The sequence below is a fragment of the Misgurnus anguillicaudatus genome, chromosome 3 (genome assembly GCF_027580225.2).
Source record: "Misgurnus anguillicaudatus chromosome 3, ASM2758022v2, whole genome shotgun sequence".
Taxonomy (NCBI): domain Eukaryota; kingdom Metazoa; phylum Chordata; class Actinopteri; order Cypriniformes; family Cobitidae; genus Misgurnus; species Misgurnus anguillicaudatus.
The window spans coordinates 39,652,962-39,679,182 of record NC_073339.2 but is presented as its reverse complement, the minus strand read 5'-3'; the positions used below and the strand labels follow the sequence as shown (position 1 = coordinate 39,679,182).

The window sequence follows — 26,221 nt, the reverse complement described above, 5'->3', positions numbered from 1 at the left end:
AAACAAAACAACACATTCTATCAAGTACGCATAAGCTTTAATCACATCACAAGTATACACTTTTTGTTATCTCGAGATCATGAGAGAACAAGCAAACAAAAATAATAATATTACATGGCCTCTCTCGGCTTCCATACAAAATACATACGGTAAGACATTATTAGAGGTGTGACGGATCACAAAACTCACGGTTCGGATGACATTACGATTTTTGAGACACCGATCAGATCATTTTTCAGATCAGCAAAAAAAAGGTGGGAAAAATCTAATGACAAATAAAGAAATTACAAACATTTAAAAAAGAACAAGTTGCACATTAAATAAGGTTTAAAATTAGCATTAGGTACAGAAATTGAATTAAATAAATAATAACACTGTCTTGACTGTATAAATGAAATATAATTATTATATTTTAGAGCTACAGAAGTGATTTTATCTTTGTCTTGGGTTGTTTGATTAACATTAATGACACAGATTTGAGTAGGTTAATTGAGGTTACTGTCTCTTTAAGATAAGCACAGACTGGTTTCTGACTCTTATCTATACATAAACTTAAGAAATAAACAAATGTTTTTATTAGAAAAAGAAAACTGTGGAGATCATTTTGTTTGTACGTGCCCTTGTCAAGAAGTTTGCTTGCTTTTTGAAACGCGTCTCTCCATGTATGCACTTTTGAGTGCACTTTAACAGGCGCACACAGAGACGGAGGCCAAATTGCGAAGGCGCAGCATAAACAGTCACTCCACATAAAAAACTTACGTTGTTTTTCATTGCTCTATTCGCCGAAGGTATTTTAAATGACTACAGTATGAGACATAGCAGCACAACTCTCTCTAAAGTTTATACATCAAGAGTTCTGATCTTTGAAAGGCATAGGGATCATCACGTCTGACTGGAGCTGGACTGGACACATTTAACCGCATGTGTGTCTGTGCGTACAGAAAACTGCTCACTTTAGCACCTTTTGCGTTAAATTCTTTTGAAACATGTGCCTTTGAAACATGTTCAAATGATAAGCTTTCTCTATTTTAATTTGCGTATAAATCGCATGTGAGCCGAACCGTGGGTCGTGATACGAATAAAATGCGATCCGTCACAGCACTAGATATTATACAGGTAAGATGTAGGATATTAAAGCAATATCACTTGAGTATAGGATGATGAGGCAATCACAGTCAAGCTGATATAGAGCAATATCTATAGGGCTCAGGTCTCAACAATAATGTACACTCTTAAAAAGCCATAGAAGATCCATTTTTGGCTAAATGGCTCCATAAAAAACCTCTAACATCAAAAGAACCTTTCTGTTTTAAAAAGGTTCTTCAAAGTTCTTTAGATTATAAAATGATATGCAAGAAATAGTTCTTCCAAAAACCTGAATGGTTCTTTGTGGAACCAAAAATGGTTCTTCTATGGCATCGCTGTGAAGAACCATACAGTATAAGCACCAGAGTCAACTTACAGTGTGCATGATTTTATTTTACATTGTTTTTTTATCTATCAGCAAGCACCAGTAATGCATATTAGTCTGTAAAGGCCTGTATCTTTGAATACATGTCAAGTTGCTTTGTAGATTTGCAACTTTCTTTCTCTGTGCACTTTCAAAACTCTGCTTCTAGGGTCCCGTGGATGCCGATGGGTAGGCAGGTAAAAGCATTAGCACTCAAAAAAGCTTTTGCAAGCAAAAATGGGTCTTCATGGCTGCTAGGGGTTCTTGGTGCTGTGTCTCAAAAAGCTCACTTGCAGCTTCTAAAGGGGTTTTTGACTACAAAAGGAATTTTTGACAAAAAGTAGATGGAAATGTGATGCTTTTGAGTTACCAGGTTGAATTTCTTTATGTGCAGTCTTTACCAATACAAAAGTCATTTTCTAATCATAAAAACCCTAATTAAACTCAAAAACAAAAATATAATGTTGAACGAACAGATGACGTAAAATGTTAATTGTCCTTTCCTACTTGGTACACAAAAGGTACAGCTGTTTAATACTATTACAATCTCATCACTTAAGAAAATCAATCATGATTTTACTGCATAATTCAACTATTGTATTTGTAGTAAAACCACAGTAACATCGAATGTCATTAAAAGCGAGAAGCTGTAACTTGTAACTTCTAAAACGTGGTAAATAAGAGCACGTCTACTACTGTATGAGATTAACCTGAATGCCACTAAAAACACATTAGCATGTAAAGCACTGCCTCTCCTTCAAGCGCCTGATGAGTTTTCTTCGACTGAATTTGGTTGCTGTAACATTAGAGTTAAGAGCGTATTGAGGTCTCCTGTTATCTTAATTCAGCTGTTGAATTATTATTGCTATTATTCAAATTGCATGTGTTTTCAATTTCTATCTCATAATTTAACCGTCAGTTGTTGGCTGGCTTTTGAACTTAGCCTAAAACCAGTTTTTCTATCAAAACAACACAGCTTTGTGTGAGGATAAGGCTGATACACTCCCTATTCAATGCTGTTGCTCTCAAATTGTTCCTGATTCAGTATGCACATTGTCAGCGAATAACAACTTCATGTCTTTTCTTGCCGCATGGTTTCCCATGGAATGTGACTTGTAAACTTAATTTTAAGGATCACATAAAAACACATTTTTTAAAGGTAGCAGATATTTACTGTATATGCAATATGTACAGTGCTGTGCAAAAGTCTTAGGCCACCATGCCAGAATGCCACCATGCTTGTCATAAATTTGTTGTTTTTGCAATGTTAAAGTGATCATATATAATTGTTTATCAGTCTCTTTAATAGAATACATCCAGAAAATACAGTTTATATAGTATTAAAAACTGTATAAAAATGTAAACTTGTAAACAAGTTTTTAGGGTAAACTCCCCTTCCACTTGAGCAATAGCAGGAAACTGCAGGATCTCTTAAACCTAAACAAAATTAAATCCTAATTTCTAATTTTAAAGAAATTAGACTTTTTACTTCTGCTCAAGATGTGTTTAGTGCCAAGAGAGGTCACACTAAACACTGACGATGCCTAACTAAGACATTTAATCCTGAAAATATTTTTTGTTTTGTACATATTTCCTGTATTTTCTGTTTGAATCTTACGGAGCCCCTAATGATGTGTTTACACCAACCGCGTTTGAGACGTCAAAATCGCGCGTAGTGTGCTGCTTGAACAGTTTGAATGCATTCGCGCGTCTAGAGCGAAGCAGACTTGCGAAAAAAGCACGCATTTGACGCGTGTCAGAGGTGAAATCCGTTTCTTGTGGGAGGGGCACGTGCTATGCGGTTGTCTGTTTGCAAGATGGCTGATGTTGAGAAAGTTACTGCTTTGTATTTGGTCACCTTACTATAGGAGGGAAATAAACGGCGTGGGGCGATAAATGTCACGTGACTCAAAAGTGAAATGTGTATTACCAGGTTGCCCAATGTCCTCACTGACACTCCTTCAAGCGAGGTCCTTTATATTCCTGTCTCTATAGAAATAAGAACTTGTGTCGTATAGCTCCGGGTGACTGCTTACGAACAATATCAAGCATTCCTTCATCAAGCAAGCAGGATCCTGATTGGTTAACGCGGCGCAAAAACGTCAAAGTTCAAATTTTTCAACTCGGGCGTTAGCCGCAAATGCACGTAATTTCGCACGTACCACACAAGATGCTCAATTCGCACCATTCACGCGCAAACTAGACGCGAAAATGAGGTGGAATCGCGTCTACTGTGCTAAACACCTCATTTGCGCCACAAGACCTCCAGACATGCGTCAACGCGTCTTCTTAAAATTGAAATCACTCGCCCTTGATGCCTCTGCCGCGGCTGGTGTAAACGCAGCATAAGAGGACATGGAGCAAAAATGTAATAAAGTTTAGCTTCACGTGTGCACGTGAAACTATCGAGAAAGTTTCACGTGCGTACACGTTAGTTTCACGCGCGCACGCAATACTTTCAGGCGCGCACACATTGTTTCACACTTGCACGTGAAAGTTTAACTTTAGTTTTCACATTGTTTCACACTTGCACGTGAAAGTTTAACTTTAGTTTTTTTTTTTTACTCCGATGTCACCTTAGGGGCTCGGTAGTATCTTAATAAAATAGATTGAAAAATAAATATGGATGGACATAAAAACTTCAAAAACAACAAGTCTGGTGCTGGTGGCCTAAGACTTTTGCTCAGTACTGTATATATGCAAATTCTGTCACAGCAATATTATTCAATAATATTTTTGAGATAATGCATTCTTCTGAGAGTAAAATTAGGTGAAAAATGAACTTTTTTAAGGCTGCAATATGTAACTTTTGCCTCTCTACCGCCATCTCTGTTTGAAACATAACATTGCAGCAAGCAATAATAGCAGCAAGCATAATCGTGCGTGAAAATACTTTCATCGCATCTTTTCTGCACTAACCAGAGTTTGTATTTCTTTGGTCACACACTTTAAAAGCAAATTCCTACTAAACTTAGCATTAGGAAGTTTTCCCCAGAATTTTTTTAACATAACTCGTTGACCGCAGTCTCTGCTTCATCAAGAGGCAGCGCAAATAATGCGACAGCAGTGTATAAAAAACTGCTGAGATGCATTGTAATAACTGTTTATAATGGCGGCAATTAACAAAATACGTCCATAGGAACGCGATTACCATAAATGTATTTAAACTAGGGCTGCAACAACTAATCACCTAGTTAATAATATTTGATAAAGAAAATAGTGTTCAACGAACTCCTTATTATTTATTTTGGTCTGTGACATCAATTGCCCGTCGCCCATCACAAAAGCTGCGCCATACTCCTTGTTTATTAAGCACGCAGTACAAAGAAACGTGAGTTATATTATGACACGAGACGATGGCAGAGTTAAAAGTGCAATGTTTGTTAATAATAAAGTTGAATTTCTTCATTTAATATAAGTGACTTTTATCTTTGTTGGGAGCAGGTGCGCATGATTTATATCCACACAGCTTGCGCTATTGCAATGGGACGATGGGCAAGTGATGTTACAAACCAACCTAAATGATAATGACGTTCATTAAACGCTGTTTATATTTTCGAATATTATCGATTATTTGATTTGTTGTTGCATCCTTAATTAAAACAGTGTCCAGTAAACCACCTACAGTACTGAATGTGAGTTAATCATTTGTGAGGTACATTAGGGTGTGTGAATAACAAATCATAGTGAATAATACAAATAATTGCATTTGTATGTAAACAGGAGTGAAAAGGTTGGCTGGAGTCATGCAATTAAGTTCTTACTCTGAATTATATTGGAGATAATCACATTATTGGTGGGCATGTAAATGTAGTCAATGACAAAACAGATTCTGAATAAATACTAAGATTAAAAGAGAGAAAATAACACCTCGGCTGCTTCAAATGTAAACCTCATTTGTTTGGAGTCTGCAGTGCTGTTAAATAGTGATAAAGATGCTTTTTAAATGTTCTTTCTTTGTTTTCCTAATTAGAAAAAAGCCCTGATGCGAAAACAAATGTATATAAATGAGTGTTTTCACAAAGTACAGTTTAACCAAGTATATTTGGCTCGCTGTTAATACGATGGCTGTTATTATTTAGTCATAAAAAGACTTTGGGAGTTTGCTGGCCTGGGGTCAGATAAACCCATTAGACCGTGATGAGCTATTTTTGTTGCAAAAAATATCTAGGAATGAGTATTAATTTAGAGTATGAATGTAACAGTGGCGGCTCGTGACTACTCATCCGAGGGGCGAACATTCAAATTAAGTGTTCGAAGTGTGTGTTGCTTGTGTTTTCAAAATATGTGTTTGTTGCGTCATGTGAACCATGTGCATCACGTGTTTTGTCAAAATAAGTGCCTGCTGCACATCCGTCAAAACCATTTATAATAAAAGAGACGCTCACGTTCACAAAATACACGCAAGACACTCTCTTAACAGTAAACTCTGATTATGCATGAGATTATGTAAGTATCTAGCAAACGCGAGCGTCTCTTTTGTCATAAACCCTTTAGACGCATCTGCAGCAGGCACTTATTTTGACAAGAGACCTGATGCACATAAAATCTCTCGACAAGCAGAACACATATTTTGAAATTATGAACCACACACATGATAGGCTACATACATGTTGTGACGAACTTCACATTGAGTGCCCTCGAAAAAAGAAGTCACCGGCCGCCACTAGGGATAGTTCACAAAAAAGTAAAAGTTTTCACCCTCAAGTTGTTCCAGATACACTCACCTAAAGGATTATTAGGAACATCATACTAATACTGTGTTTGACCCGCTTTTGAATTCAGAACTGCCTTAATTCTACGTGTCATTGATTCAACAAGGTGCTGAAAGCATTCTTTAGAAATGTTGGCCCATATTGATAGGATAGCATCTTGCAGTTGATGGAGATTTGTTGGATGCACATCCAGGGCAGAAAGCTCCCATTCCACCAAATCCCAAAGATGCTCTATTTGGTTGAGATCTGGTGACTGTGGGGTCCATTTAAGTACAGTGAACTCATTGTCATGTTCAAGAAACCAATTTGAAATGATTCGAGCTTTGTGACATGGTGCATTATCCTGCTGGAAGTAGCCATCAGAGGATGGGTACATTGTGGTCATAAAGGTATGGACATGGTCAGAAACAATGCTCAGGTAGGCCGTGGCATTTAAACGATGCCCAATTGGCACTAAGGGGTCTAAAGTGTGCCAAGAAAACATCTCCCACATCATTACACCACCACCACCAGCCTGCACAGTGATAACAAGGCATGATGGATCCATCTCATTCTGTTTATGCCAAATTCTGATTCTACCATCTGAATGTCTCAACAGAAATCGAGACTCATCAGACCAGGAAACATTTTTCCAGTCTTCAACTTACCAATTTTGGTGAGCTTGTGCAAATTATAGCCTCTTTTTCCTATTTGTAGTGGAGATGAGTGGTACCCGGTGAGGTCTTCTGCTGTAGTAACCCATCCGCCTCAAGGTTGTGTGTGTTGTGGCTTCACAAATGCTTTGCTGCATACCTCAGTTGTAACAAGTGGTTATTTCAATCAAAGTTGCTCTTCTATCAGCTTGAATCAGTCGGCCCATTCTCCTCTGACCTCTAGCATCAACAAGACATTTTTGCTCACAGGACTGCCACATCCTGGATGATTTTCCCTTTCACACCATTCTTTGTAAACCCTAGAAATGGTTTTGCGTGAAAATCCCAGTAACTGAGCAGATTGTGAAATACTCAGACCGGCCCGTCTGGCACCAACAACCATGCCACGCTCAAAATTGCTTAAATCAACATTCTTTCCATTCTGACATTCAGTTTGGAGTTCCGGAGATTGTCTTGACCAGAACCACACCCCTAAATGCACTGAAGCAACTGCCATGCGATTGGTTGATTAGATAATTGCATTAATGAGAAATTGAACAGGTGTTCCTAATAATCCTTTAGGTGAGTGTATGTATATGTATACATTTCTTTGTTCTGCTGAATACAAAGGAAGATACTTTGAATTAACCAAGCAGATGTAGGGCACTTTTATAGTAGGAAAAAATAATACTATGGAAGTAAATGCTGCCCCAAATATGCGTGGTTATTAACATTTTTCAAAATGTCACTGAATTTTCTTTTTTTTGGTGAACTATCCCTTTAACTTACTGCTGTTCTGACATCATTCTGAAAAATGTGAGCAAAATATCCAAAGCTTTTCTTTGCAAGCTGATCTATAGTCATACTTTGAGCCCACAACATTGGCAATGCCAACCGCGACACTTCCTCCCCTGACGTCTTTCCTTCAAAAATGTGATTACATTTAGGCGTTTGGCAGATGCTTTTATCCAAAGTGACTTACGGTGCATTCAAGCTATACATTTTACCAGTATTTGTGTTTCCTAAATCAAACCCATGACCTTTGCGCTAATGACGCAATGCTCTACCAATTCAGCTACAGGAACAGTATCTTCCAAATGCAGTACAAACCCACTGTAGCTCAATTCTGTTCAGGTAAACAAACTGAGTAACTGTGTTGTAAATCTAGAAGTGTGCGAGTTGTTGAGCTTGACCCCTCCCCTTTTGTCACCCTCTTCTTTCACCTTTTCACACTTATTTCTTAAATCTTTTTTCAAAAATGAAATGGGGCATCTTCGTGACCTTTTAAAAGGAATGTTTGTGTACATTTTCTATTGACCGTGGCAGCAGTAATTCATCAAATGATAGAGAAGAGCGTTTTAACCGGGCGTATATCCAAATGAGCGGTGTAGACGAGCACCCTTTCTGCATTTTAAAGAGCTGATTCAGGTGCCTGGAACTCAATATTGGAGTAACACTGTACAGTCCCGAAAATGTTGGCCAGGTTAAGGTAGTCGGATTCGTCCTCCACAAGCCAAAACCGACCTACAAGGTGTGTAAATGCACCTGTGCAAATATCATTCAGCACAGATTATCCTTTGCATACATTCATATGACAATACATAAAACGACATTCACTCATCTAAGTGTGCATAGGGGTTTGTTTAATTAGTTACCGATGCCTCCCAAAACTAGCATCTTGGCAAGTCTTCAAAATCTTATTCCAGTCTTGCTTTATCTTTCTGCCAGCACACGCATACACAGCTGCACCATCCAGTTTCCTATCATTACAGCCCATTTTTGGCTGTATCTTTTGGCTTAAGAGGTGTTACTGGGATCCAAGCATCTTCCATCAACAAAAGCTCTCCAGAAAGACACTTGTGCTCTGAACGGGCGTCCGGACGTTTTGTTTCGAGAGCGCGTGTTGGCACGCTCGCTTCCACTTACATGACTTCCAGGCGAGCGGTATTCGTGTCGTTTCCAGCTGGCGAGGTGACCCTGCAGGTGTAGTCCCCGATGTCTCCTGACCACGTCTGGCTGATGTGAAGGGAACCTTCCTTCATTGACACTCGCCCACCGGTCGACACGCTCAGCGGGCGCGTTCCTCTCTTCCAAGAGTATCTGAGGAGAACAAGATACTGATCTGAGACACAATCTACCGAAAAATATCACACTCGAAAGCCGTGCTTTTAAGATAAAACAGCAAAAAATGACACGATTCTGATGTGCTCAGTAATGACTTGATGATAATGGGTGAAGATTACAACACCAGTCATTCTTATATTGCACTTAACCATCATAAGAGACAAATGTGTATTTAATCTGACTAAAATTTATTTCTTGATTAATTATTGGACTAGATGTTATCCTGGACCACAAAACCACTAATAAGAGTGATTTTTAATGAGATCGCCTTTAAAGTTGTCAAAATGAAGTCAGTAGAAACTGCAACCATAAAGTTTTGATATATTAACGGTAGGAAATTTACAAAACATCTTTAATTAATATCCTAATGATTTTTTAGCATAAAAGAAAAACTGATCATTTTGACCCATACATATTGTTGGCTATTACTACAAATATACCCGTGTGACTTAAGACTGTGGTCCAGGGTCACATATATTCAGTTGCATGGATGTCAAAATGATTTATGCACCCAGTATAGCTGGTCACCAGCAAACGCTGTCTGTTTTGGTCACTGGTCCTCATAATAAGATGTTATTTAAGATCAGGCTTTTACTTAACATAACTAGCAAAATTAGCTTGATCAACCAACCTCACTACCTCTATCTAATTGGTTGTCCACTGTCCAGCTTTTCCAGTAACAAAACCAGCACCCACTAACTGGCAAAGCCATTGCACAAAGTACTGTGCCAAAGTCAATAGACCAGCTTTGGGTTTTGGTTTATTTTAGTTATTTAAGTTTTAATGACCATCCATATTTATTTTTCACTCTGTTTATTAAGATAAAAAAAAATACAGGAAATATGTGACCGTGGAGCACGATACAAGTCATAAGTAGCACAGGTATATTATAGCAATAGCTAACAAAACATTGTAAAGATCAAAATTATCACTTTTTATGGCAAAAATCATTAAGATATTAATTAAAAATCATATTCCTTGAAGATATTTTGTAAATGCCCTACCGTAAATACACCCACGGACAATATTAAGATACCGCTCCAGTTTAGACTTTAATCATAATATCTACATGTATTCTGACCATTTCAGTCCAGTTTCTGTTGAATTTCAACAAAAATAAAGCAAACCTTGGGAGTAACAAAGTCACACAACAGCATGAAAGATCAGGGTTTTTCAAACAAATTTTTTTCCCCCAAAATACATGTAAAAACATTTTTATTTAGTTGTTGAGAAATTAATTTGAACTTGTTTTCTCTGCAGTATTAAAGATTGGAAAAACACATATTTTTTGTTATTTTGACCATGTTTCCCCCCCCTTCAATTTTCAGTAAATAAATGCAAATAAAAACATATTTTTATTGAGAATTTTGCAGAAATGTTGTCTGTAGTTGACAGAATGAAACACAAATTATCATTTTACTTTAACACATACCTATAAAGAGTAAATCTAAAAAACTGAAAGGGACCATTGAAATGGTCTCTTAAAGGAATAGTCTACTCATTTTCAATATTAAACTATGTTATTACCTTAACTAAGAAGAGTTGATACATCCCTCTATCATCTGTGTGCGTGCACGTAAGCGCTGGAGCGCGCTGCGACACTTCAATAGCATTTAGCTTAGCCCCATTCATTCAATGGTATCAAACAGAGATAAAGTTGCCAAACACATCAATGTTTTTCCTATTTAAGACGAGTAGTTATACGAGCAAGTTTGGTGGTACAAAATAAAACGTAGCGCTTTTCTAAGCGGATTTAAAAGAGGAACTATATTGTATGGCGTAATAGCACTTTTGGGAGTACTTCGACTCGCCTGAAAAGTCCGCTCCCCTTCTCACTCTCATAATGGGAGAGGGAGGGTGTTACTGCGCCGAGTCGAAGTACTACCAAAAGTGCTATTACGCCATAAAATATAGTTCCTCTTTTAAATCCGCTTAGAAAAGCGCTACGTTTTATTTTGTACCACCAAACTTGCTCGTATAACTACTCGTCTTAAATAGGAAAAACGTTGATGTGTTTGGTCACTTCTAACTTTATCTCTAAATGGTACCATTGAATGAATGGGGCTAAGCTAAATGCTATCGAAGCGTCGCAGCGCGCTCCAGCGCTTACGTGCATGCACACAGATTATAGAGGGATGTATCAACAATTCTTAGTTAAGGTAATAACATAGTTTAATATTGAAAATGAGTAGACTATTCCTTTAATGTTTTCTGCGACAGTATATACAAAATGTACTTATTATTAAGGCCTGTCACGATAGCTGCTTTTCAATTGATTTTAAAGGAATAGGTCACCCAAAAGTGTCTGTCATTTTCTGTCATTATTTCCTCACTCTCATGTTGTTACAAACCTTTATACATTTATTTGTTTTGATGAACACAAAGAAAGATATTTTGAGAAATTTCTGTAAACAAACCTTTCGTGGACCCCATTCACTTCCATAGTAGGAAAAATAATATTATGGAAGTGAATAGATTTTTTTGCATAAATCTGTTAATCTACCTGTTAATCAACCAAAAAAATCCAAGATTTTACCAGAAATTAAGCTTTGGTTTTGCACAGGCCTACTAAAGGGTTAAATCAACAGTAAAAATTACAGTAAAACCAGTAAAAAATGTACCTCTTTGCAAAGGGAAAAAACACCAATCATCAAGAATGCATGATGATATGGTGTTGTGGTTTTGCAAATCAATAAATGTGGTTATAATGGACGTTAATGGGGCAAAAACAGCCACAAACAGTAAATGAGGGAGAAAAAATGTAATCAGATGCTGCACAAAAACTAACAATGCATCAAAGCCAATGTTTTTACTAATCTTTGACATGCCCAAGACTGTGATAAAGGTAAAAAATATCCAGTCCACAATAACTTTTCAAATTAAAATCTGTCATTTTGTTTGTTTTTTCCCATATCAGTGATATCATTCATGAATTTGGCCATTAAAGAGTTAAAATCCTGGATTTTTTTGTAAACATTTGGTACTTTTGATCAGTACTGAGGTTGATTAACAGATTTTTGCAAAAAAAAATGAAAAAAATATTCATCTGATACATTTTTACAGACGTTTAATATAGTGGATGTTTTCATCCACGAACAACATGTAGGTAGTAAATTTGCCCACGGTGTATTGTTGAGAAAAATTTCAAAGCATTTTCCCAAAATATGTGTCAATATAAGATTTGTCACCAAAAATCATTCCATTTGCTGAAACACAGAGAAGGTTGTGGCCAAATTAAGACAAAAAAACCCCATAGTGAATGAAACGTTTCCAACAACACATAAGGGTTAAGATGAAATATATGAAATATAAATATGAAAATGGAATGTAGGAAAAAATAATATTCTAAATATTTAAAACATAAATAAAAATGCTAATGATGTGATTTCTATGGAAAGAAACACACATGTAAACACAGCCTCTCAAAAAAACTACCAAGGTCATGTTCCCTTATCATGCTACAAGTCAATAAAGTCAGTATCACGTCAGGCTTAAATATGTGTTGCTAAAGGCGATTTTCTCAATATTTAGATTTTTACGCACCCTCAAGTTTCCAGATATTCAAATATTGTCCTTATTTATTCAGCTTTCAGATGATGTATAAATCTCAATTTCAAAAAATTTACCCTTATGACTTGTTTTGTGGTCCAGGGTCAAATATTGTGTGTATACAAAATGTAAAAAAACCTTCCTGTATCTTCTGGTTGTATTTAATAAAAAGGCTAAGAAATAATAATATATGAAGAGTTTGGTTCCAAAACGCGACAAACACATTTTTTTTAAATAAGTTACCGCCAAAATCAGTATTATATCAGGTCAGTATTAAAAAGTCAATTGTTAATTTTACGCAACATCCAATATCCGCCGTGTTATTCTGTCATCTTTTCTCCCCTATATCCCAAAACGCCATAAACGCACCATTCCACACATTGTAAACAGCAATGGCGGCACATTGAATACAGACGAAATCCTAGTTTTTCTCATCTACTTTCTACATCGTGATCAACAAACAGATAAAATAATACTTTTGTTGGCATTGATAAACCTGTGGTGGTTTTCTGTGATGGGAAAGAAACGTAAGTCATTAAAATCGAATAATTTAGGAGATGGAAAAATGCCGGCTGTTGCTTGTTCTCTAGACAGCATCAAGCTTTTGTCGTGCTAACACATTGACTTCAGATGATCTTATGAAAAACTTTCCATTATTTTACTCAAAGCCAACGAAAATCGAGCAGGACCAAAACATTTTACAGCTGATCGCTGTCAAAAAGTTAAGCGATGACATCACAGCAGCAATGACAGTGTTCTTAATATGACAAAGTAAATGTTTTGATTTATGACATTAATGTTTATTTTTTTAATCAGTGTATACCACTAGTCAACTAAATGAATATAACATGGCAAAGATGAATGCACATTTATATATTGATTCAATAGAATTTATAGCATTTTGAGAAAAAATAATCAGTTTTTATAATAAATATTTGAAAATCAAATTATGGATTTGAATGTTTTATGTTTTTATAACCTAAAGATGCTATGTGAAAGTTTGTACCAGAAAATAGTGGTTTTCATCTTTCCACTTTCTTGATATAGAAAACACATTTTTACCCAAATTAGTCAAAATGGATTTATTGCGTTTTGGAGCCAAACTCTTCATACAGTATAGTCATAATACCATTGCTAAAACATCGATTTCATAGTGGCATGCCGGTCTAAGACTTGTGTACGGTACTGAACATATTAAACAAAACAGAGCTTCTGACCTCACGGTGAGTCTTGGGTCATGGGTTGCGGCACAGTTCAGCACGGCAGTGGTCCCTTTGATGACACGCTGATCCTCAGGGGATGTCGAAATAAAGGTTCGGCCTGATTAACAAAACACAGTTTATTACTTAATCACACCACATTTTAATCAGCACCAACATCATTATTCAAAGTTGCTGTTTAACCTATTAAGTAATTCTCGCTGACAGCTCCATTAGCTAAACAGAATGGAATTTACAAAGCATGAACGTTCTCATACTCCAACCGCATTTCAATGACATACAACAGTAAAGCCGAGCAAATGGACACGCTCTCGTCCATAAAACACTGACTTGATTCAAGATAATGGGGGTAATATCTTTGACAGTTAAACTCTCTTACATCAGACTAATGGGAGTTAAAAACAAGACCAACCCAGACCTTGGGTTTAAAATAAGACACTATAACAGTATAACAAATTACAAAGGAAGACTCTAAATTTCATGTATATTGTGCCCTGCTGTGCCTTTATAATCAGTCTGGCTAATGAATGCGGCTATTAAGCTGAACAATGACTGCTGATAAAAAGCATGTTTCAAAAACATTTGCAATTCTGCGCCTACGTTCAACGGCGTTCACATTGAATATCAAGTATGTTGTTTGTTTTTAATTTTTAAGTCATTAAAAAGTCATAATATTATGCCTCCGTACTCAAGACCGTGAGAGCCGCGGTGGCGTTGACTAATCCCTCAGTGTTAGACGTCGAGCACGTGTAGTTCCCGGCGTCGCTCTGCATTATGGGTAGAATCTGCAAGCCTCCGGATTCCAGCAGAGTGAAACGAGGCACCTGAACCGTGCCGCTCGCTAGCACCTGAGAACCTGCAAAATCCACAGGGTTCAGTTCACAGTTTGATGTTCCTCTCACATAAATAAGTTTGAGACAGATGACTGGGACGGCAAAAGACATTTCTATGGGATTGTACAGTACGTACCTTTTCTCCAAACAATGGCAGGTTTGGGGGCGCCGGACGTCTTGCAGCTGAAGACAGCTGATGTTCCGTCAGTCACAGTGATGTCAGAAGGGGGAGTGACAAAAGATGGGGACACGCCTACAATGTAAGGAAAACACGAATATTAGTGGTCTCAGAAGGCATTTGGGGGTTTAAACCACACTTAAAAATCAATGACAAGGGCACTTATTGCAACAGCGCAATCACGTTTTTCAAGCTAGACGTTTTAGTTTACCAAAAGATGAAAATCAGAGGAACGAGCAGTAACATTAATAGCTGTTTACAGATGCCAAGTAGTTTGATATATCAATATATACATCTATGCATCTATTTGGCAGACGCTTTCATCCAAAGTGACTCGCAGTGCAAATCAGGTAAATTTAGATACGTTCTGTCAAAACTAACCACAGATTTTATCACCATGTGTGTTGCCTGCAAATTGCACCCAAAATCTTTACTCTGCAAACACAAAACTCTCACAATCTATTAGGGCAAAGTAGCCTTATTCTTGGGTGTCCCTCCCAGAAGTTGTAGATGTCTCCTAATTTTAAACAACTGATTTAACTGAGTTGGTTTTATCTGAATAAGCAGGTGTGGCATTCTAGTTTTTAGGTGTTTTGCAAACCTTTTAGCTGCCCTTAGCTGGCCAGGCTGAGAGACCTCCTGACCCACCATCTTAAACCAGTTTGACCAGCTAGTTTTTTATGGGTTTTTGGAATTTTAGCTGGTCAGGCGGGGAGACCAGCTGACCCACCATCTTAAACCAGCTTGACCAGACTAGAAGTGTGGCCAGCTAATCTGGTTGGCTGGTCTTAGCTGGGTAAAAATGGAAATAGCTGGTTTAAATTGGTCCTCTTAGCCTGGCAAAGCCGGCTAAGCTGGCTAGTTTTTGAGGGGGTTTGGACACTTTTAAACCAGCTTGACCATACTTGAAGCTTGGCCAGCTAAGCTGGTTGACTGGTCTTAGCTGGTTTAAGATGTAAGTAGCTGGTTATGGTTGGTCCTCCCAGCCAGGCAAAGCTAGTTAAGATGGTCAAGCTGGCCTTCCAGCCTGGTTTTAGCTGGTTAAACCAGCTAGTTTTTTTAAAGGGGGTTTCGGCACTTATTGCTGGTCAGGCTGGGAGATCTGCTGACCCTCAAGCTTAAACCAGCTTGATCAGACTGGAAGCTTGGCCAGCTAAGCTGGTTGGCTGGTCTTAGCTGGTTTTAGGTTGGAAGTAGCTGGTTTAAGCGGGTCCTCTCAGCCTGGCAAAGCTGGCCTTCCAGCCTGATTTTAGCTGGTTTAGCCGGCTAGTTTTTGAGGGATTTTGGATACTTTTTAGCTGGTCAAGCTGGGAAACCAGCTTACCCACCATCTTAAACCAGCTTTACCAGACTGGAAGCTTGGCCAGCTAAGCTGGTTAACTGGTCTTAACTGGTTTTAGATGGAAGCAGCTGGTTTAAGCTGGTACTCCCAGCCAGGCAAAGCTGGTTAAGATGGTAAAGCTGACCTTTCAGTCTGGTTTTAGCTTGTTAAGCCAGCTAGTTTTATTAAGAGGGTTTCGGCACTTATTGCTGATTAGGCTAGGACATTTGCTGACCCTCAAGCTTAAGACAGCTTGACCAGACTGGAAGCTTGACCAGCTAAGTTGGCTGGCTGGTCTTAGCTGATTTAAGATGGAAGTAGCTGGTTTAAGCTTGTCCTCCCAGCCTGGCAAAGCTGGTTAAGATGGTGAAGCTGACCTTCCAGCCTGGTTTTAGCTATTTAAGCCAGCTAGTTTTTTAAAGGGGGTTTGAACACTTTTTGCTGGTCAGGCTGGGAGACCATCTGACCCACCATCTTAAACCAGCTTGACCAGACTTAAGGCTTGGCCAGCTAAGCTGGTTGACTGGTCTTAGCTGGTTTAAGATGGAAGTAGCTGGTTATAGACGGTCTTCCCAGCCAGGCAAAGCTATGATGGAAAAGCTGACCTTCCACCATGATTTTAGCTGGTTAAGCTGACTTTAGCCAGATCGTTTTTGAGGGGGTTTGGACACTTTTTTGCTGGTCAGGCTGGGAGACCTGCTGACCCACCAGCTTAAACCAGCTGGACCAGACTGGAACCTAGGCCAGCTAAACTGGTTGGCTGGTTTTAGCTGATTTTATATGGCCATCCCAGCCTGGCAAAGCTTGTTAAGCTGGTCTTCCAGCCTGGTCAAGCCTATGAGTCAGCTGATTTTATCTGGTGGGTCATCTTAGGCTGGTTTTAGCTTGTCTTTTTAGTAGGGTTGTTATGGAGACATTCTGGAAGAAGGCTGATGAAATGAATAAAACCTTCTGGTAGGGGATACCAAAGAAGGGGATTGGAAAGCACTGTAAGAGAAAAACATAGTTAGGTTACTGTAATTCGTTTGGCACAGAATTGCGTTAGCAGCGCAAAGGTCATATGTTCGATCACACTCTAATAAAAATGTATAGATTAAATGCACAGTAAGTTGCTTTGGTTAAAAGTGTCTGCCAAATACATAAATCTAATCCAAAAAACGACTCACATTTTGGGGCCATTATAAATGCATACACAAAATATCTGGACAAATCAAACTTCTGCTCTGATTCACTGACAACTTTAATCTCATTTACGCTTACAAGTTATTAGCTACCTAATGAATTATGTCAAAGTCAGGAATCTGCCAGATTTTCAAACTTTCAAACTTCAATAAAAAATGGTGTTAACTGGAAAGAAAGTTGAGAGAGCTGAACAGAGATGAGAATGACTAAGCGAGAGAGAAGAGAGCTGAAGGTGTTGATTAAGTGCTGAGTGTCTGTGTGTGTATGTGTGTGTTAAAGGTTGATCTCTCAGCAGACACTGATTAATTACACAGATCAATGAGGGGTCTCTGAACTCCCTGATCAATTCACAACCTCTTCACGGGGCGAGAGAGAAAGAGAGAGAGATAGAGAGAGACAGCGAGAGAGAGTCAAACTTATTGACTTTACAATGCATGGTTGCGTTTACTATATGCATCATTCTCACATTAACTTAAATGGATAGTTGTGTTTGTGGAACACGAAAGGAGAGGTTTTGATCAATATTTATGCTGTTGTCTTCCAAGCAGTCTTCTGGGGCTGTTAGCATCTTAAAAGTTGTCCTAATAACAAAAGTGCTATGTGCATTTAAGTTATTATTAACATATATCCTTTTTGTAACTGTTACTAGAATCACATTAGGGAAGTTGCGCTACTCGGCAGACATGTTAGCAATGCCTCCGGGCAGTTATTTTAGTCATGCAAGACTACAATCCTATCTACTTGGATGGGGAAAGACAAAAAATCTCTTAAAGGTGCAGTGTGTAAATTTTAGTGGCATCTAGTGATGAGGTTGCGAATTGCAACCAGTGGCTTAGTCCACGGCTCACCCCTCGCTTTTGAAGCGCATAGAGAAGCTACGGTAGCCGCCACCGGACAAACATGTCATTGTCGGAGACCACTTAGTAAAAAAAATTGTCCTTTAAGGGCTTCTGTAAAAAAATGGCAGCACAAAATGGCGACTTCCATGTAAGGGGACCCCCGGCGTATGTAGATAACAAGGTCTCGTTCTAAGGTAAAAAAACACATAACGGTTCATTATGAAAGGTCTTTATACACCCCTGATAATATAGTTTTGTATATTATTTTGCATTTTTGTCAAAAGATCCATCTTAAAATTACACACTGCACCTTTAAATAACAATTAAAGGTCTACTGGTGAGACTGGGAACTGTCAACCAATGGCTCAGTCCACAGCTCACCCCTCCCTTACAAAACACATAGTGAAGCTACAGTAGTACAATCTTGTTATATGTATTATTTTTGGCATTAAATAGCTGTCCGCCAAATATGCAGACAGTGCATAAAACAGTGTTTTATAGATATCAAAGCTGGATTGATGTGTCGAAAAAATTATACATTTATGGTGCTTTATCTCCTTTCTGGAGCAGTAAGTGTTGTAGAAATGCCCATCATAAAACTAGTATATACTCTTAAAAATAAAGACTCCTAAAAAAAGTCTGTCTGGCCTTTAACATCCATCAAAATCTTTGTGTTGTACAAAAGGTTCCAGCAAAATAACCCAAGTGGGTCATTTAAAGGGGACATTTATAAGATGTCAAATAAATCTTTGGTGTCCCCAGAGTACATATGTGAAGTTTTAGTTCAAAATATCATATAGATAATTTATTATAGCATGTTAAAATTGCCACTTTGTAGCTGTGAGCTGATCTCTGTACTAAATGGCAGTGCTGTGGTTGGATAGTGCAGATTAAGGGGCGGTATTATCCCCGTCTGACATCACAAGTGGAGACAATTTTCAATGACCTATTTTTTCACATGCTTGCAGAGAATGGTTTCCCAAATGTACGTTACTAGGTTGTTCTTTTACACATTTTCTAGGTTGACTACATTATAACTGGGAACCCAATTATAGCAATTAACTCTTTCCCCTCCATTGACAAGTTATTTCGTCAATTAAGAGAAAAACGCTTCCTTGCTAATGGCGAGTTATTTAGTCAATTAAGAGAAAACGCTTCCCTGCCAATGACGAGAATTTCCGGCTTTCCGCAATACTGCTATTATACACCAGGCGCACTTCCGCAACTTATATAACCTGAAAGTAACGCCTCACGTGAAAGAGAAAGAACTCCATGTATGTTTTAAAGATCACTCTGCATCTGATCATTTAATATATTGTATGTTTATATATTTAAAGAAAAACATTTTCTGGAAAGCATTAAACTTTTGTGAAAAACATAAAAAAAGGCTCTGGCTGGCAACTGTTTTTTTTTTAAATGCTGGCGGGGAAAGAGTTAAACATTGGAAAAAGTCAGATTTTCATAATAAGTCCTTTAACACAACTTATGTGTCAGTATGCAGGTCATCTTACTTGTGACAACCAAGTTGGTATATGCTTGGATTTCTCCAGCCGTGTTTTCCGCAAAGCACTGGAATATTCCCGCATCATCCGGTTGAATTTTCCGCACTTGTAGAGCCATCAAGGAAGAGGTTAACTTGTATCGAGGGTTATTCAGCGTGGACAGAGGAACGGCATCTTTGTACCACTCCAGTTTTGGTGTGGGAACCCCTGAGTAAGACACACCATCATACATTTTAATCTGACAAAACCAATAAACGGTCCAACATAAAACATTTATTAAGTACCCCAAACTCAAAGCAGTAGATTTATACATACACAAACGCCCTGTGGAATTTGGTAGAAAAGAAAATGATTACCCGAGTAGACACAACCCTACACATACACACAACCTCACACACCACTTGATTTATCACCCAAGTTAATGTTTCCATCAATAGACCTTCATCAGGGCACACTTTGGTTTAATTAATGAAAATTTAATCTAATAAATTGGCTTTGATTGATTAAACTTCCAATAAAGTTTTGATATGCCTCACCGAAAAGAGTAGACTTGGAGAGGAGGAAAAGCGGGCAGGCGAGAAAACGAATAAAACGGCAATTATACGTATTAGCAATAATTATAAATTTTGTTCATCTGAAAGAGCTCATGATATGCTCATAATGATATGCAAATGAGGAGCGCTTTAAAGAATATATAATGGATAAATCTTCCAGCTCAACGTTTTAAAAGGTCAAAAAAAACCTTGAATCTATCCAGCGTTTTCTATGGATGAGTCGAGGCGTCTCATCGCACCCACTGGGACGCAAGACAAGAATGTTAAAATAAGAGTGTCAAAAACAACCTCGCCGTAATTAAATTTCTGACACTTTATGACAAAGTGCGTACAAACTCAGCTTCACACCCTTACGAAAGCGCAAAGAAAACGAGTCGAGACTCTCAGCAAGTGTAAATTGCAGAGGTACAATCTCTGGAACAAAAAAGTCAAGTCGATGAACTTTTAAACTTTCATGATGAGAGAAAAAGTAAAATGCATTGCTTGAGATCTCCCTTTAAAAACAATTTAAGTCATGAAAAGTTAAACTTTTAGATACTTAAATGTAGGTCAGATTTGTTTGTTAAACTGATTTTTAGCTGTATGCCAGACTCTCATTGACCTTTGTGCCAAGGATATACCTAATGTCTTAACTAAAACGAACATGAGGCCAATTAGCGACTAATAACGTTAGCAAACATCTCAGCTTTTCTAATGTACTTGACCGCCTATTCCACCTCACTCATTAAGTCAATTAAATAAAAATGAATTCAAATAAGGACGCCTTGCGCAAAGGCGAGTGGGGGTCGATGCGACACGCTTGGTGAAAAGGTCAATTTTGTGTGGGTACAATAAAAGCAGCACGTCTCATGGTTGAGTCAGCACATAAAGTAAATGACATTCTCACATCTAATAGCTGTCTGTAAGCACACTAGCCACAGTAAAACATACTGTACTCTTGCTACACAAAGTGTGGAATTTGAAACATTATGCGATGACTGCACGCTGCTTTCATAAAATCTTTTGGAATATCAGGTAATATCTACCTGGAAGTTAAGTGGCTCTTTTGTGCAGCCGCTGGCACTTTTGTATTCGTGACATTATAAAGATTATAGTTTCTCCGAGTCTTGCAAGCGAATGATTATACACTAGTGAAATTTGAGTTATATGACTCCAAAGCAGTCAAACTCAGAGATACTTCAATTATTTGAAGGTACAACACAGATACATTTTTTAAACTGCTGTTTGCCACAAATTAGGGTACACTGTCAGGAAAACGGTCAAAAATGATCATCAGCTGTCACTGGGCTGGCACCCTATTTTAAAATACACCTTTGCACCTGAAGAGCTCATATATGGTACACATTGGTACAAAAGAGTGCATATTAGTACGTCACATGTCCATATTGGTAGTAAAGAGTGCATATTGGTACCTTAAAATGTAAATATTGGTACCAAATGGTGCATATTACTACTTCCAAGGGAACATATTAAAACCAAAAAGTGCACATTAGCACCTCAAAGGTACAGATTTTTATCAAAGAAAGTCCATATTGATACAAAAGATGGCAAATTAGTACGTCGTAGGTACATATACCAAAAAGTGCATATTAGTACGTCAAGGGTACAGATTTTTACCAAAGAGTGCATATTAGTTAGGGATGCACCGAAATGAAAATTCTTGGCCGAAACCGAAAACCGAAAAAGAGGAAACCAAGGCCGAAAACCGAAAACCCAAACACAGAAAGAAAATATGCCAATTATTAGTATTACCATTGCACTTATGGTATTTTTGCGTGTAATAGAAATGGAGTCAACACACACAATTAAAAGAAAATTAAGCCAAACAGCATGTGGCATAAACAAACCCAACTTCAGTTATATAGGCTATCTGCCTCCCATCTGGAAAAACTGGTGAGTAGGCTACTAGTGACACATCAGGTTGTTAAAAGTTAAACTGTTTGTTTAATTAATCCTTTGGTGCTTGTTTACCATGCAGTATACATTTAAAAACTGAGATGTGCTAGTTGTGGTTTTGTTTTAACGTTAATGTTACAAAATGCTAATAAAAAAATTATGACATTTTAATGCACGTTAAAACCCGCATAGATCGAAGGCTCAGTCAAATATGAATATCTTCTTTATTTAGTCTGACATGTTTTTGTTTAGAAAGAAAATCATATTTAGCATACCTTCTCCGGTGAAACCCGTTTTTCTCATTAATGCCAGCTGCAGAAAAAACTCTGCTCTGTTGTTATCCAGTGAGAACAACAAACGGATCTAACAAATATATCTGAATTTAATATTATGTTACAAATAACGCAAGCTGGCTTGATACATTATTGCTGAGGGTGCAAAGTTACGAGCTTAATTTAACAACACTTCACAAAACGGAGCTATTGTTTGCTGTTACGGCATTTGCAGTTATCGGGTTCGTTAAAACCATATCCACAGATAAAATAAATGTTCTCCGTTTCGCTTTCCATGTGTGTCTCGTGTCGTTTCAACAACAAAATAAACTAGGCTATATAAGGAAGCTAACAAATCTCTCATGATGTACGCTGATGCGGCGGCGAAGAAGCACGTCAAAAACCCGGCATTAAAACTCTAAACACTTGAATTAGTCTGCAATCTGAATTACCAAAACAATCAGAAATACATACATATTAATTTTCATGTATATTTTACATTAAAGTCTTTAAAAGATCGTAGCAGTAGCCGTAATGCTGCGGTGGCGGATTAAAACCATTTGAATATCATTTTTTTCCATTCTAATTATTATTGCAGATCGAATATTTGACCTTACGTCCACATCCCTAACTTTAAAAGCAATCATGTTTCATGTCTGTTATTCTGGATGTTAATCTGAACGAATGTTTAGTCGGAGCTTGTGAATACTGTACACACATGCCCAGAGAAAATCCGTGGGTTTGACCGCAAACATTACGGGCGTGGGCGGGAGTGGAACTCACAGGTTGCGGGCATCCTGGTCAGAAATTCGGCGGACGCGGGTTTAAGAAAAATCTAGTCAACACCGCAGATATGTTTCTTAAGACAAGCACGTGCAGGTTGTGGTTTCTGTTTGCGTCATCACATTATTTCGGCCGTATTTTTTCGGTGATAAAAGTCTTTCGGCCGAAAACCGAAAATCCACTTTTGGGCCATTTTCGGCCGAAAATTTTCGGTGGCCGAATATTCGGTGCATCCCTAATATTAGTACATCAAAGGTACACCAAAGAGGGCAAATTAGGATGTTGTACGTACATACTGGTAGTAAAGAGTGCATATTAGTACCTCAAAGATACATGCTGGTGCATTTTTGTACATCATAAGGTACACATTGGTACCAAAGTGTGCATATTTGTGCCTCAAAAAGTAAAAATGGGTACCGATTAGGGCATATTACTACCTCAAAGGTACATATTGATACCAAAGAGTGCATATTAGTACAGTATGTTAAAGGTCAATATTGGTACCAAAGAGTGCATATTAGTACGTCAAAGGTCCATATTGGTACCAAAGAGTGCATATTAGTATGTTAAAGGTCAATATTGGTACAAAAGAGTGCATATTGGTACGTCAAAGGTCCATATTGGTACCAAAGACTGGAAATTATTACTTCAAAGGTACATATTGGTACCAAAGAGTGCATATTAGTATGTTAAAGGTCAATATTGGTACCAAAGAGTGCATATTGGTACGTCAAAGTTCCATATTAGTACCAAAGACTGCAAATTAGTACCTCAAAGGTCTATATTGGTACCAAAGAGTGGATAATAGTATGTCAAAGGTCCATATTGGTACCAAAGAGGGCAAATTAGTATGTCGTAGGTACAAGTTGGTACCAAAGAGTGCATATTAGTTTGTCAAGGGTACATACTGGTACCAAAGAGTGCATATTAGTATGTCGTATGTACATACTGATAGTAAAGAGTGCACATTAGTACATCAAAGGTACATATTGGTACCAAAGAGTGCATATTAGTACATCAAAGGTCCATATTGGTACCATAGAGTGCATATTAGTACCTAAAAAGCACATATTGGTACCAAAGAGTGCATATTAGTACCTCAAAGGTCCATATTGGTACCAAAGAGGGCAAATGAGTATGTCGTAGGTACATATTGGTACCAAAGAGTGCATATTAGTACCTCAAAGGTACATATTGGTACCAAAGAGTGCATATTAGTACGTCAAGGGCACATATTGGTACCACAGAGTGCATATTAGTACCTCAAAGGTACATATTGGTACCAAAGAGGGCAAATTAGTATGTCGTAGGTACATATTGATAGTAAAGAGTACATATTAGTACATCAAAGGTCCATATTGGTACCAAAGAGTGCATAATAGTACGTCAAGGGCACATATTGGTACCAAAGATTGCATATTAGTACGTCAAGGGCACATATTGGTACCAAAGAGTGCATATTAGTACGTCAAGGGCACATATTGGTACCAAAGAGTGCATATTAGTACATCAAAGGTACATATTGGTACCAAAGAGGGCAAATTAGTATGTCGTATGTACATATTGATAGTAAAGAGTGCATATTAGTATATCAAGGGCACATATTGGTACCAAAGAGTGCATATTAGTACGTCAAGGGCACATATTGGTACCAAAGAGTGCATATTAGTACGTCAAGGGCACATATTGGTACCAAAGAGTGCATATTAGTACATCAAAGGTACATATTGGTACCAAAGAGGGCAAATTAGTATGTAGTATGTACATACCCTACTGAAAAATCCAGCTGAGACCGGCGTGGGCTGGTCAGCTGGTTTTGGCTGGTCCCCAGCTTGGTTTTAGCTGGTTTTGCTGGTGTAGGAAGCTGGTTTTGCTGGTGTAGCAAGCTGGTCTAGGTGTGTTTTGGTCGCATTTTAAGCTGGTCTAGCTGGACTTAGCTGGTCATGCTGGAATACCAGCTGGCCCACCAGCATGACCAGCTTTGTCTGGCTGGGGGGACCAGCATAAACCACCTTAAACCAGCTGGAGCCAGCTACCAGCTTATGCTGGTTTTGGCTGGATTTTTCAGTAGGGTATTGATAGTAAAGAGTGCATATTAGTATATCAAGGGCACATATTGGTACCAAAGAGTGCATATTAGTACGTCAAGGGCACATATTGGTACCAAAGAGTGCATATTAGTACGTCAAGGGCACATATTGGTACCAAAGAGTGCATATTAGTACATCAAAGGTACATATTGGTACCAAAGAGGGCAAATTAGTATGTCGTATGTACATATTGATAGTAAAGAGTGCATATTAGTACATCAAGGGCACATATTGGTACCAAAGAGTGCATATTAGTACGTCAACGGCACATATTGGTACCAAAGAGTGCATATTAGTACGTCAAGGGCACATATTGGTACCAAAGAGTGCATATTAGTACCTCAAAGGTACATATTGGTACCAAAGAGGGCAAATTAGTATGTCGTAGGTACATATTGATAGTAAAGAGTACATATTAGTACATCAAAGGTCCATATTGGTACCAAAGAGTGCATAATAGTACGTCAAGGGCACATATTGGTACCAAAGACTGCATATTAGTACGTCAAGGGCACATATTGGTACCAAAGAGTGCATATTAGTATGTCAAGGGCACATATTGGTACCAAAGAGTGCATATTAGTACCTCAAAGGTACATATTGGTACCAAAGAGGGCAAATTAGTATGTAGTATGTACATATTGATAGTAAAGAGTGCATATTAGTATATCAAGGGCACATATTGGTACCAAAGAGTGCATATTAGTACGTCAAGGGCACATATTGGTACCAAAGAGTGCATATTAGTACGTCAAGGGCACATATTGGTACCAAAGAGTGCATATTAGTACATCAAAGGTACATATTGGTACCAAAGAGGGCAAATTAGTATGTCGTATGTACATATTGATAGTAAAGAGTGCATATTAGTACATCAAGGGCACATATTGGTACCAAAGAGTGCATATTAGTACGTGAAGGGCACATATTGGTACCAAAGAGTGCATATTAGTACCTCAAAGGTACATATTGGTACCAAAGAGGGCAAATTAGTATGTCGTATGTACATATAGATATTAAAGAGTGCATATTAGTACGTCAAGGGCACATATTGGTACCAAAGAGTGCATATTAGTACGTC

The 26,221-nt window shown here is 38.0% G+C and overlaps 1 protein-coding gene across 3 annotated transcripts in view; it reads right to left on the bottom strand.

Moving 5' to 3' along the window:
* Positions 1-26,221, bottom strand: part of sdk1b (sidekick cell adhesion molecule 1b) — a 373,118-nt gene that overhangs the window by 117,532 nt on the left and 229,365 nt on the right. For all 3 annotated transcript variants that reach the window (XM_073866164.1, XM_073866162.1, XM_073866163.1), the window contains 5 exons: positions 19,555-19,752; positions 14,660-14,776; positions 14,379-14,546; positions 13,688-13,790; positions 8,724-8,897 (listed from right to left, as the gene is read on the bottom strand). In XM_073866164.1, coding sequence (XP_073722265.1) covers positions 8,724-8,897; positions 13,688-13,790; positions 14,379-14,546; positions 14,660-14,776; positions 19,555-19,752 — 760 coding nt within the window. The remainder of the gene's footprint in view (positions 1-8,723; positions 8,898-13,687; positions 13,791-14,378; positions 14,547-14,659; positions 14,777-19,554; positions 19,753-26,221) is intronic.